The sequence below is a fragment of the Anas acuta genome, chromosome 2, assembly GCF_963932015.1.
Source record: "Anas acuta chromosome 2, bAnaAcu1.1, whole genome shotgun sequence".
Classification (NCBI taxonomy): Eukaryota; Metazoa; Chordata; class Aves; order Anseriformes; family Anatidae; genus Anas; species Anas acuta.
Window position 1 is genome coordinate 60,524,196 of NC_088980.1, and position 18,480 is coordinate 60,542,675.

Genomic DNA, 18,480 nt, shown 5'->3' on the forward strand with positions numbered 1-18,480 from the left:
TTCAAAACCTCACTGGGACAATGTCAAAGTTTAGGGGAAATACCATCTACTTTAATTCACATCTACATTTAAACTCCCTCTAGCTAGTAGTGGTCAAAGTGTAAACAGAATCACAGAATCACAGAATTTCGAGGTTGGAAGAGACCTCAAGATCATCGAGTCCAACCTCTGACCTAACACTAACAGTCCCTACTAAACCATATCCCTAAGCTCTACATCTAAACGTCTTTTAAAGACTTCCAGGGATGGTGACTCAACCACTTCCCTGGGCAGCCTGTTCCAATGTCTAACAACCCTTTCGGTAAAGAAGTTCTTCCTAAGATCCAACCTAAAACTCCCCTGGCGCAACTTTCGGTAAACAAACAAACAAAAAACACCTATCTTCATTGTGACTGAATAAACCATAATCCAAAGAGGTACGACTTCTAAATTTGAAAAGACCCTTCTACAGGCCCCTCGTAGAACAGTATTTATATTCAGCTGTAATTCCACTGATATGACCGCAGCTTCAAACGCTCAACTTCAGGTCAGAATCTCGTCAATACTACAGGTTTCTTTTTTTCCCTGAAAAGCCATATGCATGCCAGCAAGCTAATAAAGTCATCCATGCCCTGTATTAGTACGGAACCCCACACAGTTAGTGTGTTGGTAATATTATAGCAGAAAACCAACCAAGAAATCTTTACGGGAATAAGCAGTTTTCTTCGTACTATAACATTCACTGTAAGCATGACTCTAAGAATAAAATTTAGAGAATTAATACCACTAAATAACATCATCTTCAAACATAAAATCTTATGTTTGACTCTAAGGTATTTATCACCTGCAATGAAAACACCAAAGAAAATTCTAACTACTTGACCAGAGTAACACACCTTACTTCTATCGCTGTATGAAAAGATGGTAAGTGAAATTACAACCATCCTTCATCTTTGAAGAAGACAGGCTTTGCTTAAGCCTTTCAGAAAAATGGTTAAGCATTTTTAATCTATTGGTTTTACATTACAGACTATTTTAAGCATTGTACTATGTTTGCTTCTTTGCAGCTAATTCAGATGACAATGCTGTTTAAGCAAATTCAGCTTTTTAAACTGCTTACGCACTCCTTTTAGTGGTACTTGGTGCTTGTCTTTGTTTAGAGATGCATACGAATCTTACTTGGCACCAACAAGAATGTGATGCACTGTAATACGACCTCCTAATGATAAGGAGTTTGTCTTGTTTTGTTTTAAAGTAAAGGTATACAAACTAGTGAACTTGTGAAAAGTGAGATGATTTTGGACGTCAGTACGTTGTCTGAAATACTTCATGTGGTTTTGGTAATGGCATTTTAAATAATTAATCAAAATCTGATTTGGTAGATTACATTAAACTGAGGCAGCATTTGTTGGGTGATGAAAGTCTCACATGCAAACAGGCAAAGAAGCCTCTAAGACCATCAGTCAGCCCCACAGTTCAAGTGGGGAACCCATGAGGATTTGGGGGCTCTTTGGAGCACCTCAAAGACTGAGGGAGGTTACAGCCCACAGGCATGGAAAGCATTATGGGATGCAAAGAAATATGACCTGGGGATCGGGTGAGAAAAGGGAAGGATAAAGGTGTTTTCAGAAGGAACAAGTGTGAAGGAGGAGGATAGTGGGATAAAACAGGGATAAAAGGGTCTGCCTGTGCACAGAACACACTTCTGGCAACTGTCCTTGTCTAGCCACACCCTCTGCATGATCATCAGGCCCATTTAGTCTGTCTTCTTCCATTTCCAACTCCCTTTCTAGGTGCAAGGCTGTGTATGAAGGCCCAGGGCTGTTAGTGGACAGACAGAGTGAGGCCAGCCCACATTGCGTATATTTCTCAATAACAGACTTTCTTTCATCTTGGTCAGCCAGAAAAAGGGGAATGGGATGAGGCCTTTCGTGGTCAGGTGAATGCTGAGTTATCCTGTCCTTGCTGATCTGTCATCAGCCTATAAACAAGCAATGCAAAATAAACAGGCACATGTTGCACACCTGTTCTGTGTGTCTGCCTGTTAGGATTACATCCTCAGCATCACCACTACTAGCTGGATCTGGGAATGTGGAACTCAAGGGTATTTCATGAAAATAGCTTTGTAATAAGAAATTAGTCAGCGTCCCCATGTCTATTGTCACTCAACAACATTTTAAAAACATGAAAGTAAAAAAATCCATAAACATTGCAAAGTAAGCTTGTTTTTTCCAGTTCAATCACAATTTCACAGGTATAATTCAGTTATTCTGACTGTAAGTAATGCACAAACCAGAGTATTATTATATATGTAATATTCACATAAGTACATAACTTAATATTACGTATTCATTCATACAATTTACAGCCTGTGGAACCTTCTGGGTTGCTGGAAGCATTACCATACAGGACCACAAGATTCTATATCCATTTTAACCAACTTTATTTTTTTAAAATTTGTAATTATTGCCTATAAATGAGTACCCTTGCTATCAGAGAATGGAGACAGATCATACTAATCTAATCATTATCATCACAACACTTAACTTACACCTTTACTTAACTGTAAAGCACTAACAGCCCAACAGTTTACTAACGAATATTTTAACTTGCATTTGAATATTCATTGATAAATTGCCTAAACTACCACAAAGTATACACAAATATAGATTTCTGAAAAAGTAGAATTTTTGGTCACATTTCAGTCTTAAAGATATGATTAGTATAGCAATATAAATTTAGAAAAAAAGGCTTCCTGACAGAAATTTTAGCCACACCTTTATACCTACCAAGGCTGATGTTCAACCTTTGTCATTTCATTTTACTTCCCTTTTGGGGACATCAGAAGATGTTAACTCCCTGAAAATTTCAAGCTGAGGCTTTCTTTAAGCCCTTTTCTCTGCTATCACAGAGAAAGTGCTTGATTACATCAGTCATTGCAGCAGTCCGATAAATGCTGTTTTCCTTGTGAAAGCATGCTTTCACCAAACTATTGCTTTGGTAAGTAGACACAGAAAATGTTAGAACATGAACACATCAAAGCATGCTCATTCCAGGCTACACACCACAAGATCTCTCCTTCTGGAGGTACTTGTCCTGCTCCTGTGAGACCCACTTATATCCAAAGGACTCTTAAGAATGAAATCAAAATACATCAATACATAAAAACATTAAAAGAAGCTCTAATGGTAACTGCTAATTACTCTCCATCTTCACATATTTTTAATGTTAACTGAACCAAGATAAGAGCAGATCTGAGTAAACCTGTAACATTTCAAAGTTTGTAAGCACCTTCATATTGTATAGGCTATGTTATTTTTCCTGTAAATCAATCACTGCTTGCAAAGTGGTTTACACCAGATATTTTGGAAGATTTATCTGGTGAAAATACCTCTGTGAAAAATTGCAGAAGCAATTTTTTTTTGCAGAAGTGGCTATTATTTTTCTTTTTGAATCAAACAGAAACAGTTTATTTCACCTTCCAAAATATAGAAAACCAGCCCGTTTTTTTTAGTAATTTGTTCCCCTGCTGGGCCTCTATATGAAAATCAATGCCAACCTCATTCTAGGCAGATCAATTGAAAACAGGAAAACGTTTACGAAACCTCAATACAACCATTCTTTAGCACCATATAATGACCTAAAGAGGAAATAGGAAAGCCTATACAATACAATGAATATTTTTATTAGCAGCGATTGGGAATAATGTGCATCACTCAGGTAAGTTTTTGCAACTAACAAATTATAAATTCCCATATTCTCAAAGAAATAAACTCCTACATCATTCTAAACTCTTCTTTAAACTGTATCTTAAGATACTCCTTCTCTTTCTCTCACTAATACTATAGAAAAACAGTAATACTTGAAGTACAAATAAAACACTTCTGCTCACAAAACAGTGAGCAGATGGCCACAAGCATCATTTGGAATGAAAGCTGAAACTACAAACTAGCATTACCCATCTTCAGTAAGTGGCACTAATTCTGCGTGGCACTAATACTGAGTCACCAGTAATAATATTTACTTTATTAAATAAAATTTGCCTGTTTGCAGAACTTCTGAGACAGGGAAAACAGGAAAGATTTTTTCCTATTAGACCACCGTTATCTAAACTAGACTAGTGCTTTATTGTTAATAGCAGCTTCACATCCAACCATGAGATTTGATGTGTAGTAGTAACCTCAGAGATGATTAACAATTTCTGTAGGAATTTCAGAATTCTACCATGTAAGACAAGACAATCAATTCTTACTAACTGGTAATATATGAAGCCTAAGCGAATACAATTATACAGATTACTTTTTTTTTTTTTTTTTTACATTGTGTTAGACTAACACTAAAAGATGACAAAAACTGTCATTAAATATAAGTTATTCCAAATAACTCATCGTTGAACCATGTGTATTTCTAAGCAGTTTCCAAAGCCTACTCAATTATTTTCAGCCATGAAAATATAATCATAAATAGAAAAACGTTCAAGTTATTTATTGTATTAACATAGTTAAAGAATTGAAATGACTGAATAGAATGAATTGAAATTAAGATTCTTTTTAAATGCAAGGATTTAAATGCATACAAATATGTAAACTGCCTTGTTGCAATTGATGGAAATAAAATGCCAAATGAAGTTTAACATTACACATAACTTAAAATACTGACCCCTAAAACTATTAATACTTAGAAGACAAAGCATCATCTACTCCCTGGTAAAATTAACACAAAACCCAAATAAAACAGTTTTTAAAGGGCACAATGGAAAGGGAAAAATATACAGTTTGGACACAAACCAAATATGAATGTCGACTGGACCGGTGAGAATACCTGGCCCTCTCTGAATCTTCCTGAGAAAGAAGAAATGCAGAGTTATTTCATGGAAAAAGAAAAAAAAAAAAGAAATCACCAAAGTAGTAGCAAGCAAAGGTGAGCAACATGCTGTTAGCACTTTTAATGCCATGTATTATTTTGAATAATACACTGTGGCAAGTGAACTCACTCAAGTCAGAGAAGTCAGAAGAACTGTGATTTCACCTAGTTTTGGTAAGTGTACCAACACAGTACATATGTTAGGAGGTGAAAATAAGGGAGGTTAATAAAATCAATTAATATTCAGTAGACAAACTTTCTTCTGAGTACTTTATTAACAAAGAAAAATAGTACAAGACTTTTAAGGAAGTTAAAGTCAAAATAATAATAAAAAACCCTATATATTAAAAGTCTTACATTACATTTGTTAACATTTTACAAAGGTATTTTAGCCCTAATAGAGATGATCCTTGTTAATTTCCTGATACATACTTCAGATATTCCTGATATCTGGGGGGTGGACCCGATGATCTCTTCAGGTCCCTTCCAACACCTACCATTCTGTGATATTCTCCCTTATTATCAGAACAAAGCTTCTTAAGCAAACTGATCAATTTTAAGTTCTGTATGTAGTCTATATACAACAGGGGAAAATGATGAACCAACTTTTAAAATTAGGGGGGGGGGTGAGAGGGGAGGACAGCAGCATGTACTTAAGGCACCTTAATCTCTCTTATTCTGGTTGAAGATCAGGAAATGTTAATTTTGTCTCAAACAAGGGAATACATGAGAAGTTGAACAAAAATAGAATAAATTTTAAAGTAAGCATTAAAATGCTTCAGCTTCCATAAGCTTCTCAAATTTTTAGTTTCAATACATACACATTTTTAAAATAATTTTAAAGCATCACATTTGAAAACCAGAACAGGGCTCCGTAACTACGATCTTTCCTCAAACAACTCATTTTCTATCATTTTCAGTATGTCAAACTATTCTGAAGATTGAAAGTCATTTATCTTCAGAGACAAAAAAAATCAGCCCCCAAGCCAGCAATGGTCATCTAAGCCTGTAACTGGCTTTCACACTACTTATGGTCACATGATTACTTCCTATCTTGTTACTGAATATATTATCATGTTTAATGTTATTGTGGAACTACTCAAAAAGCCTAGCTAATTCTTGGCAATAAAAGAATTTTGCATCATTTTATTACTCCATCCTTGCACAAGGGGTGCATAAAGAAGAGGGACATTTCATAATGATGTTTTAGTCCTCTGTAAAGTGCATACTTTAAGGTTTAAAGTGAACATTTTTACTATGTAACTTTTGAATGCATCAGTCAGATCACTGAATGAACAAGTATACGTTACTAATTTTTACAGCTTGCAAGCAGACAGCTTGCTTCTTAGTTAAGATTATTCTTAGTTGCCTGTGTAACACTTGTCTTTCCCCCAGTTATATATAACTATATTTTGGTAATGTAAAACCTGAGATTTTGCTACAATTTTCTGTACACAGTTACCTAAGGTAGTGAAAAGTCTCTTCCTTCTTTTCTGATAGACAATCAGAAAACAGAAAGCCAGCGTTAAGTGTTCAGCATATTGGAGCCAAAGCATAAAGTAGCACAGTATATATTGCAAACAACAGCATTTCTAAGCTAGATTTCTAAGAATTTAAGTTCGAAATATGCACTTCATTTAAGAGAGGCTAGATCTCCTGACCTAGGAAAAGAATTCACATTTGCTTGGAATCTTCCAGTAGCAGAAGTACCTCCTCCAAGTGCAGGAAGAAGGTGGCATTAATTTTGAATTGAGATTGCTCACGGAGGAGATTTTGCTTTTCAGGGGTGGGGAGAGAATTCAAATGTGCATTCCACCAAGAGATATAAAGAACCACAAAGGTTTCTGTTAAGTGACATGAAAACTAATATGTACAAATGTCAGCTATGCAAAGAGGCAATATCAGGTAAGCACAACTTTTGCAATTAAGATTGTAATGGCAGTTCCAGGATTTTTCAACAGAAGTGCCAATTAACTGTCATGGCAGTTTTAACTATTTGAACTTTACTTGTGGGATGTCTTAAATCTTCTTGATTTAAATCATTCACAGTGAGCACCACATTAGAAAACAACTAAATAAACACACAAGCTCCCAGCAAAACTCTTTTTTACAAGGCACATGAAGTCTTTGAAAAGAACTCTTTAAAGAGATATCAGATTAAACTAGTATAAACTGTTTTGTAAAACTGTAACTCAACTATTTATATACTTTCCTACTTAGAGGAAACAAAGGACAATGAGCAAAAGGATGAAAGTGATTAAAGGGGCTTTTTTTCTTTTTAAACAAATTGTTGAAAAACAGATTTTATAAGTCATAGAAGTGACTTATCAGTGAAAAAAATTAGCATTTGCAACGTTACTCAAAGAGAGACAAATAAATGCAAGTCTGCCAAGAAAAAGAAAAAGAAAAAAAAGCCACAAAGCCCCAAAATTATCTGTTTACATAGACTGAAACTGAAGTAATTTCATTTTAAATAAAATAATTAATAAACTGAAGCCAACACATGGTGGAAACAAAAAGCATTTCATTTCAAGTAAAACCTCTCATTTCAGTTTGCCTTTTGCTTCCATAAAGCACCCTGCAAATCCACACCAATACTTAATTTGTGCATTTTTTTTCAGTAGTAAAAAACAGTTTGAAATGACACACTGCAAACCATTAGTGAATTACGTCCTCCAAATCCTGTTAGTTCCTTGAGTGGCAAAAACATGCACAAGAGGTGGTTTTAGCCTACCATCCATTTCTGGATATGAGCCCATTTTCTATCATATGAATGCTGAGAAAACTACAGAATATATAAAAAAAAAAAAAAAAAAAAAACCAACAAGCCATTTACAAAATAGTTCAGTCACCACATGAGATTCCTAAATCAAAAATTCAGAAAAATATACATTAATTTCCATGTAATATTCACTATAGTATCAGGTATTAGAAAACAAGGTATAGAATAACCAAAGCAAAACATTTTATAAGTTGTATTTATTACCCACAGGAAAAAAAAAAAAAAAAAACAAGCATCATTTACACAATTTGAATAATTAGAATAACTAATAAATTCTGAATCTTCTGCACGCCACATAGAATCTGAATCAACTGCAAACACTGCTGAAAATCTGCTTTTTCAATTTTGTTCCCCCTCAAAAAATGCCTTTTTATTGAAAAACAAAAACAAAAAAAAAGGGAAAAAAATGTGTGAAGCAAAACAACTGTGTGTAAATATCCCAATTCTACTAAGTTGTTTTAAATGAAGGTCCTAACAAAAGCCGTTTATTGTGAATGTTCTGGGTATAATCAGAGGAAAAAAATAGAAGGAAAACTGCATATCTAAAGTCACACGTTCAAATTATCCAATTACTAAATGTACCATAAATAACAAACAACAAGCAAAAATAATTCTTTAACTCTTTTTCATGGTTCTTTACCCTATACGTTATTCAGTGTACATTTTAAGTACAGTCAGGTGTATTCATTATGTGCTACCTGTTACCCACACTTACAATGTATCTTTTGCACAGCAACAGATAAAAACTGCCAAAGCGCATTAAGTAAAGGTCCTTATAAAAGCACAAAAATGTCACCAGTTGACTCAGACACAAATGTAGCAATTCAAATCCAGACAATAATAAACTTAACATTAGATATTAAACTTAGGAAAAACTATAGATATTGAGCTAAGAGCTGCCAGATGTTGAAAATCCCAGTACAAAGCTGAATTGTCCTGAAAGACAAAACTCAAGCAAGTAAAAAAAAATAAAAATAAAATTAAAGAATTTTAGAACAGGTTTGTAGCAATTCCTGAGAATTTACACTACCTCTTTTTGCTGTCGCTCCAGCTCTCTCATACGTATATCTCTTGCTTCTGCTCTAGCTGCCCGTTTTGCTGCAAGTCTGGCTTCTGCCTACAAGTAAATTGGAATAATTCAAAGTTTGTAACACATTGTGTGTGTAAGTTTGAGCATTCAATTTAACAACATCTTCACAAAAATACGTTAACATTGTAAAATCACAATACATTTGTAGTCGACAAAATAGAGTTCTCAGAATGATATTTCAGAAAGCATACATAACTAAATGTTTAAAAATGTAAAGTCTCACATCCATAAAGATGTAGTCAAGAGTTACACAACGGTAGAAGAACTAAGTTCAGAAATATTATCACCACTAAATCTAGAGAATAATGTAGGCCTTGCAGACTTGAAGAGATCTTTGCCTGTGCATCCTATTTAAGCAAGCACATAAGTATATGTAGTATCTGGAGCCACAGAAAGACATTCAAACAAAAAAAAAAAAAGGAAGAATCAAAACAGATTTTAAACAACCATTACTGTTCTTGTCGTATTTAAAAGCTCTACTCTCATGGGAATAATTTCAAAAGGCAAGCAGCAATTGGAGGTGGAATTACTTATAATAGCAATCATAAAATCAAACCATTTATTGGGCAAAATAAGACAGACAAATGCACGTTTACAATTTCTGAAGAACTGACTTAACCATTCACTGAAATGGAATTTCCCTAACTTTTCATTTAGGGGCTTACATTCCCCAACACCTTCCACAGACAGCTCTACAACTTAAAATCTGCAGTAAGCCAATTTAATTACCACAGCAGAAAACAAATGCATACCCACAACATTAGTTTTCAGCTGTGCTAGTGGACTGAATTGGCTTGCAGAACGATCTTATGAACACCAGACTCCACAAAGAAAGATAAACAGCAGTGAATGCTCCCAATGTTCAGTGAGAAACAGCTCTTAGATCTGATGAACTGCTTGTGAAACCTGGTTATTGCCAGATACAACAATGGATTTCCTCCCTCTCTATCCAGCCTCAACCAAAAAAACAAAACACATTGGTTTCAGACCCTAAATACTACTTCAAATGTAATTTCTTAATTACAAGATGCAAAAAAGATTTTGACATAAAGCTAGAAGTTGAGGAAAACACAAGATCAAGTTTCTCAATTTTGAATTTTAGTGATCAAATGATGCATTGATGAAAATTTTCACTTTTTTTTGAAACATTAAATCACTGACAACAGGTTTGCCACCAAAAATTTCAGTTGTCTATTTAGTGTTAATTACAAGCTTATGACAAACATCAACATTGAAATTCCTATAATCCAAAGCAATTTTATGCAATGAGATTTTGTATTACAAGCAGTTTTTTCTCCTTTTGCCATAGGTACAGCATAGGTTTATGTAAAACATTAAAAACCTATAATAATTGTGAAAACTGTAAATAACTGTCATGCTTCATGAAAAAGGAAGAGGTATTTAACTTAGAGTTTAAGCTATACTACAGGGACAAAAATATCTATTAAATAACAAGAAAGAAGGCAAACGCGTTAGAACTTTGACACTTAAAATAGTTTGTCTTAACTTCAAGTGACTCGTCAAGAATGTTTTTCTATATTTTCCATACTCAGATAAAGTGATTCTAAGTCAGTGCTAGCACTATTGACTGCCACTATTTTATCATTTTTCACAGCAGAATAAAGCCGCTTCTCTTCCTGTCTGATCCACACAAGAAAGCAAGGAATCCCCTGCAACAGGAAGTCTTTTCTCACTTGCAACCCTACTTTGTGATCGTCTGTAATCATAGCTTATGCGGTACGTAAACTTTCACACAGACACGCATGCAGCACAAAGAGAAAGGACTCAAACAGCTGATACGTCTGGTTTTAGTTCTGTCTATAGATCGGCAGACATATGCAAACAGCCTTTAAATCACGGCAGGGCTTTATGGTTAAAGATAGCAAGTTTGTTCATTTACTGACTCATGCTAAAAAACAAGGGCCATTTCACTGCTCGCTCCTAGTCCTACAGCCTAAGTTCCACAGCCATGTTCTACAGTAGAGGGAAAAGTATTTTTTTTCCATTTTACTAAATCCTTCATAAAATTCAGAAAAAATCTACAAGCATATTCATTGTAAAATACATGCCTGAAATGGATGAAAAAGCCTTATATTTTTAGAGAAATTTTTTAGCAAAAGCCAGTTCAGTACTATGTTAACGATCTGAGCAGCTAGATTCGTCCAATAAGTACACCATTTCAAGAAGACCAAAATGCAAGGCAAGAGACAAATCACATTGAATTCAAAAGGCCATCAAATAATTCTGTGTTTTCAGCAGATTTGTTAGAGAGCAAACTTCATGTTATTAAGAGCATTAATGCAAATCTTGATAACTATGTAACTGAAATTTAAAATTAACATTAATAAAGAAATAACCATTATTCAAAAGGACATCGCTTTCTTCCTAGGTGCTGCTATCTAGTCTGTTGCATTATTTATTTAAATTATTTAGCTACATTGAAATAAATTCATTGAGTATTTGTTAGGGGAAATAACTGTGCCACACCAGATTTGAGTAGATGGTTGAGTAGAAAAGGTGAAGCTGTCAGGACTATAAAAGTGGCACAGAAAGGGAATCAAGACTTTTTTGTCGTTGTTGTTACAGTCCTCATCTCTGTTTCATCTGTTATTTTATATACAGGCTATAGACCAGACAGCAATACATTTTTTACTTATGAAAAGTATATTACAATATCAGCGAATTGAAGGTAACTTCTTAAGAAGTTATAATATATGCCAAATTCCTATTTTCCTGAAGTAAAAAGTTAAACTCCGGACTGTCCATAACCTAGCAAATTTGACACTATTTTAAAAACTTCTTCAGGGGATTTCCACAGCTGCTATAAAGAAATGTGATAGCTGAACTTTCTTAGTCACTTCAACTGCAAATGAGAGATGAGACAACCACACCTGTTTGATTCACACCAGCATACCTACATGTGTGGATAGAAAGAAAAAAAGTCCCTTGAATATAAATTATGAAAGGCAAATAGGACAAAAAAAGTAGACAATGATCGTGCATGAAATTTATTCAGAAAAACAACCAAGAAAGGAAGTACCAGAGTACAGATAAGATCTCTGTAAAAGAAAGAGATTGGTTAGACAGAAGAGGCCCTCAAGACTTTATTTGAATAGGAGAAAACGGTTAAAAAGTTTTAAATCTATAATATTTTGCTTTATACATAAACACACAAACAATATTTCTTATCTTCTACCTTCTATCCTAATCACAAAGGTGCTTTTAAACAAAGTAGTTTATTGAGTAGTTTATTTTATTGCATATATTATAGTAAAATATGCTGGAAAGAGAATGTTCTCTTTCCATTACAGGTGACATAGTCAGTTTCCTTATTTTCATTAAAAATAATTGCTAACAACTACTTACAGATATTTAGAAAATTGTCTCCGCTTACACCATTTTTTCCTCTTTTCTGATTTTTTTGTAACATATTCTCTGCCAAAATATTTTGAAAATCTTACAAGATATTTTATCTCCCACGGATAACACCTAATTCTTCAGTTACAGCCAAAATATTTTTGGCAAGAAAGGGAAGAAATAGAAAAAAAAAAAAAAAAACAGATTTGATTTTGAATGCCTTTGTACCGATACTCTAGAGTCTTTCCTTTCTGAAGTGTTTTTTATTTGTATCTTCACAGCAATAACCAAGTTCTTCACAAAGTGAAAAAGCTTACTATTACACTGAATCGGTATGGTAGAAGCTTTCCTCCCTGCTATGTTAAGCAAGCATAACATCTGCCTCCACAGTGTAGACAGGCATTCTTCCTCCTTCCCCTGGCTTGCAAGAAGACAATCACTAGAAAACAATAGTATTTTGATTTTAGTTTCCATACCATACTGAAGGGGATTTAATCAGATTCAGGATAAAACCTTCATACTGATAAAATATAGGCTATGCTAAAATATATTATTCACCTGTGGAAAAATATGAATGCTTTAATTAAAACAATTAAAATTGCTTTGTTATGGGCTACAACTCATCTTCTATTTTTATCAGGGTATATGCAGTGTTAAACCAGTACTTTCCAATGTTCTTGAGGCTCAGTCAAGGAAGTGATTATTTTTTTTCTTCCACAAGATGGCAGTTGTGAGGGAACCAGCTACCTGTGCTTATTTACCATATTCAGTTTCTGCCATCAGGGTGTTTGAGAGAATACCCAAGACTATGTCAGCTGAAAATTAGGATGAGCATTTTAGAAACGTTCACCACATTCCTTAACATACTACTACACACTGTTACCTCACCAGCCTCATAAAAGCTTATTTCATCATTTCTTACAAAGTGAGCATGCTTTCTCTCTCCTGTTTCTCATGTCTTCTCCATTCTTATTCCCATACTCTTTTACCCTCATCTCCTTACTGTCTCCTGGACTCAAGACAGCATAATCATTCATGTGCCAAATGGATTTCTTATTCCTCCTCAGACACACCTTTTATTTCACACCTATTTCTCATGTGCATGCTCTGTCTCCAGTTGCCCACAAAGCAAATCACAGAATCACAGAATTGTAGGGGTTGGAAGGGACCTCGAGAGATCATCGGGTCCAACCTCCCTGCCAAAGCAGGTTCCTTAGAGCAAGTTGCCCAGGTAGGCGCCCAGACAGGGAAAGACTATAAACAACAAAATCTTAATATTTACATGATTAAAGGTTTGGGTTTTTTTTTTCTGATATGACTATACAAAGATTAAAAAAAATCTCTAGGATACCTCATCAATAAAGTATCTTTAACAGAAGTACTGTTAAGTCAACATTTTGTTTGTTGCTATTCTTAACACTTAAACTGAAATAGCCAACTTAAAACTATTTGAATAGTCTCTTATTAAAATAACGCATTCAAAATTCATCTAGCTTCTACAAAAGCAATCTCTGATCGGGGTGTTTTCTTTTAAAAAAAAAAGTTGAAGTTACATGCAGAGAGAAACTGGTACTGACTGACCTTTGAATAGATTCAATATGATGAAGAATAAGTTAACTTGCTCAATTCATGATATAATCTCAAAACCAAAAATGTGACCAAAACATCTGCTCTTGCATGTAAGGCTGGTCTTGGAAAAAAGGTTTCAATGGTATAAGAAGCCTGTTAACAAGAAGTTACTACTGAATATTTAAAAGGAACGCAACAAATTATAAGAACAAATTAAAGTGACGCAGGTGGACAGACACTGTCCACAAGACAGCTTTATAAGCACAAAATCTACATAAAAACAGAAGAGAGAAGACTTTGAGATCAGCAGTATCTAATGTACATCCAATAAGACAGCCTTGAGAACCTGAACTTTTAAAAAAATTAGTTAATAAACAAAAAAAGGGATTCACATGGAAGAACCTAATCTGGACAGATGCCTGAAGTCACATTAGACAAGCGGTATCTGTTATTTGGAGAGGCAGAGCTTTGAGAGAAAAAGCTGTCTTCTACACATGCATTTATTCTCACATTCTTTGTCAATCTGAGAAAGCCTACACCTCCAGAATCCGCTATGACAACTAGAAAACAAAGCCGAAAGTAGCATTAAAGGAACGCTTCATATTTTCCAGATGTGCATTCTTTTATAAAAGATTAGCTGACTTCAAATTAACTTTGCTATAATCCAAAAACATTTATCAATACTCAACTTTCAATGCAAACAAACTATGTTAAGATTTTTTCTTGCAGGGAACATCTGGACAATATATCTACCACCTGTTCCAACAGCTTTTGAAACAAATACAATAAACAGGTAATCCTCCCCATTGTACCAAGACTTCCAAGCTTACCAACTGCAACTAATCTCTCCTAAAACACAGAATAATGCAGAGAGTGGCAACTTGTCTCTCCTAAGACAGAGTGTGTTGCTTCTAGAAAAGGATGCATAGACCCCCATCTCTGGATAGGTGTATACACCCTTTATTCCCTTTGTTTTTATCTCTTTCCTCAATTTCAATGAGCACAGGGAATTTGATGCCAGGAAGAATCAGATGCACCAGGAGGTAGATCCCAGAGAAAGTGGTCCGATAACTCAGAAGTTCTTAGGATAAGTCAGGGATACACCATCATTTCAATGTTGATGTTTTAGCATATTCATGCCATGATTGGTTCAACAGCATGGAGGAAGAGCTTGTCTCAATGCAAATTCGCTCAGCAAGCAAAAGATACAAAAATTCCATACATAATGTTGCTTAAAGGCTAGTGCTACAAGAAGTGATGTGGAGGAGGCACTACCATAAGAGGAAGAGTTTTCTGATACAAAGAGAGAAAATGAAAAAATCTGACCACATCCCTCAAATCCAACAGTAGTGATCTCATCTGCCATTAAATATTTTCATACAAGACAACGCATCAGGTTCAATCAGTGCAGAAAGAAAGGACTCTACAGAAGTGAGTTTATTGGATCAGTTTCAAAGAATTTGTTACCTCAAATTTCCTGGCACACAAATGTTTGTTGGCACAGTCAGGCAGAAATCACTTCTTTGACACATGCCATAAAATGAAGAAATCTTGTCAGTTCAGAGTCGTGAGAAAGATTGAGATTAGTGCCTTCTTAAAGTCTGAAGTTTTGGAGAAAGAAAGGAGAAAAACCACCCCAAAACTTCATAAACTGCACTGGAAGCCTTTGCTAGTATTACAACCTATGACAAATCCTAGTGGAATTTTGTGACTGCTCTGAATTCCAAAGCACTTCTATAGAGTTTTTCCAGGCAGGTCATCCTTGAGTGCTAGCCTTTTGTTTCAGCATGCTTTGTTTACTGTTTCTTGCTGCTCTGAACACCTTTGAGAAACGTTTTCCTCACAAGGCATCTGATTTGTAGATTATAGGACTAAATTCAACTGTTCTGAGTAGCATCTGCTAAAAAGGTAATTTCAGAAGAGGAAGTTGAAGAACAGGACACCCTTTGACAATAAGAAGATAAACAAATGCTGCTGAGATAATGGGCTCAGAACAGTAGAGCACATCTACTTTATATATTCGTGCACGGAGAATTGGAATGCCCCATGTATTCAGCATGGAAAATGGAAACATTTCTGCAGCTCCATATGAGATGTTATTTAAAGACAGGATTCAGATTTACTAACTGACCTCTGCTGTTATATCCTGGGAAGTGAATTCTGTTCCTTTAAAGTAAAATACAATTTTTTGGTTTTTATTTTTTAAGAACAAGTTGGCTAATACTTGAATTATAGCAACCAATTCAATGACAACAGCTGCTGTCTGACATGGGATCTAATAGCTAGTTTGTCCAGACCAAGGGATTAACAACCTGACAGTAGTAAACACTGTGCTAATAAATATTCATGATATCCAACTTTTCACACTGCTTCAAAATTGGACAGCAAGTAGAACTAAGACTCTCAAAATGAAAACTTGATGTGGCAAAACAAACAAAAAAAAGAGATGGTGCTATACACAGCCTCAAAAACATGCATGTAGAGGCAGCAAATCATTTTATTTTAAAATATGTCAAATTCTCTTCTCCCTAACAAGTCACGAAAGATGACCGTAGAAATACAGAAAAATGCCAGAATATTAGAAAGGAGAAAAATAATTCTAATCGGAAAGAACATTTAGAACAATTCAAATAGGTTTTAAGATTTATTAATAGACATAAAACAGTTAAAGATATAATGAAATGCCTAACCACTTAAGTGGCAGGATGATCAGCATAAAAATTTTAGTTATATTCAGTATATTTAGATTAATCATGAATGCTGATTGTTACAAACTTTTTTATTTATTTATTAATAGAAGAGGAAGGAAGACTTCACATATTAATCCTTAGAATAGGCACATTTGACTCAGTTCATCCCTGTGACAGAATACCTCCCTCTGTGGGCCTAATATTACTTTAATTTGGCATTAAGGGGGGAATTTTTTCACTTTTGTTTAAATTAAACTCATGCACAAATTTCAGTTAAGGATAGTAGTGATCTAAGAGAACATAAAGCCTTGCAGTAATTTTAAGAAAGACAATATTCCTTATACCTTTCTACTGAGACCATTTTGACTAGACTAAGTTGCAAGCTGACATTACTTCAATGGAACCATGCAGAGAACAGGTGAAAAGAACAATTAAAGCCAGATTCCTTCTCCTCCTTTAACTGTTTTGCCCAAAATGTAGGAGATGGACCATACAGGACTCAAAGCCCCTCAGAGAACATGTGTGACGCACTGTCAACTTCCATCAGACCTGGTATGAACACAGCTTTCAGAAAGTTCATAACTAAACAAAAATGACTTTTTCCCTACAGTCTATGATAACTCTGTTTGAAAACACATACAGTAGCTGTTTTCAGACACCTGTCACCTAAATATTTTGTCCTACGATACGATTTTCTTTCATAGACACATACAGAACAGTGTACATTACAAGGTTGATTACAGTCCACTCTTTGCACTTATTTATGTCAACTACAGTTAGCACATTTGTAGATAATGTAGCTCAAAGCTTCTGTATCCACTTCAATACAAACAATACTAAGCATTTTGTTTCTAAATCCACAGTGTTTCTTCCCAAAAAAACTTAAGCCCAAACAGCAGACTGTAAAACTCTGAATTCAAGACATCTTACTATACCCAGGGGCATACAGTTCTTCTTTGTATCTGCTACTTCTCAATTGCTTTTTTGGCTGGTTACCTCCAACTGTATATTTTTAAGCTGCTGATCCTGTTAGAAAAGACCTGGTATAGTATGCATTAGGCTTATTTTGGCAGAAGAGTGACTTAACATTTGAAACAGAATACTTGTCAACTCTTCCAAATACATTAAATAACAACTACTACACCTTTAATACTAACAGACTACATTTACCATCTTGGGAATATTGCACACTGCACTGGGTAAGTGTTCAGCTTTCTAGTTTTTAGATTTAAGATAGCAACTAGATTTCTCATTTATCATAAACTAACAATCATTTAACGCATATATCTATAAAAATATTTGCTAAGCTTAAATGTGATCCTATGAAGTTACATTAACCATACAAATAATAAATCATTATGGGAATATTCCAATAAATGTTTTTTTTTTATTATTATTATTTTATTTAAAGTATTTCTTATTTCTATTCATTCTAATTTTTTTCTAATTATTGAATAATTAATTTCCTTTCATCCCTATTATTGAATTTGAAACAATTTTAAGTTAACAAACCTCTCTGGCAATGCTGCTCAGAGCTTCATCTTCTGCAGAAAACCTGTCTTTCACTGGAGTTCTCTTCCGTCCTGACCCAGGAGTCCCCATCTTTATTCTCTGATTCTCTATTCAGAAAAAAAAAAACAAACAGGAAAAAGGTAAGTTTTCAGATCTGGAATTAAAACAAATAAAGAAAGAATGCACACCCTACAAATGTAATAAATTTACGAATTTTTTTACTGTATAATACTCATAATCACATGTCATTGATATAAACTTCTCCTGAGGTTGTATTTCTGGGAAGGTGTTACCAAAAACTTTTGGAAGCTCTATAACACCTCTTCACTCTACAAGGTGCACGCAGAAGTATTTCTACTGAACAGAAACCGTCAGTTTACCTACAGCTTCAAAGTCTTTAGTTATACACAACTGCCAACTGCTCCTAAGTCTCCTAGCTCAGTAAAGATACTTACATACCCTGTCATTCTTCACAACTCCTAAAAATAAGAACCCCATTTTAATTTATGGACTTGGGAGAACCCATAGTCAACAGCAGGTTCAAGCATCAGAATTACACAGTCATTGGAACTCTCTCCACAACAGAAAAGATTCAGAGACAGAACCTTTTCAAAGCATCCAAGCATTAGTAGGCGTTT

General features: G+C 34.6%; 1 protein-coding gene across 32 annotated transcripts in view; it reads right to left on the reverse strand.

Moving 5' to 3' along the window:
- LRRFIP2 (LRR binding FLII interacting protein 2) overlaps positions 1–18,480 on the reverse strand; it is a 54,906-nt gene that overhangs the window by 27,520 nt on the left and 8,906 nt on the right. For 14 of the 32 annotated variants that reach the window (XM_068674982.1, XM_068674979.1, XM_068674983.1 and 11 more), the window contains exons 2-7: positions 17,843–17,949; positions 8,655–8,741; positions 7,577–7,627; positions 4,767–4,820; positions 3,045–3,110; positions 673–735 (exon numbers count right to left, since the gene is read on the reverse strand). In XM_068674982.1, coding sequence (XP_068531083.1) covers positions 673–735; positions 3,045–3,110; positions 4,767–4,820; positions 7,577–7,627; positions 8,655–8,741; positions 17,843–17,932 — 411 coding nt within the window. In that variant the 5' untranslated portion in view covers positions 17,933–17,949. The remainder of the gene's footprint in view (positions 1–672; positions 736–3,044; positions 3,111–4,766; positions 4,821–7,576; positions 7,628–8,654; positions 8,742–17,842; positions 17,950–18,480) is intronic. The other 18 variants (XM_068675000.1, XM_068675002.1, XM_068675003.1 and 15 more) reach the window with 4 other exon arrangements.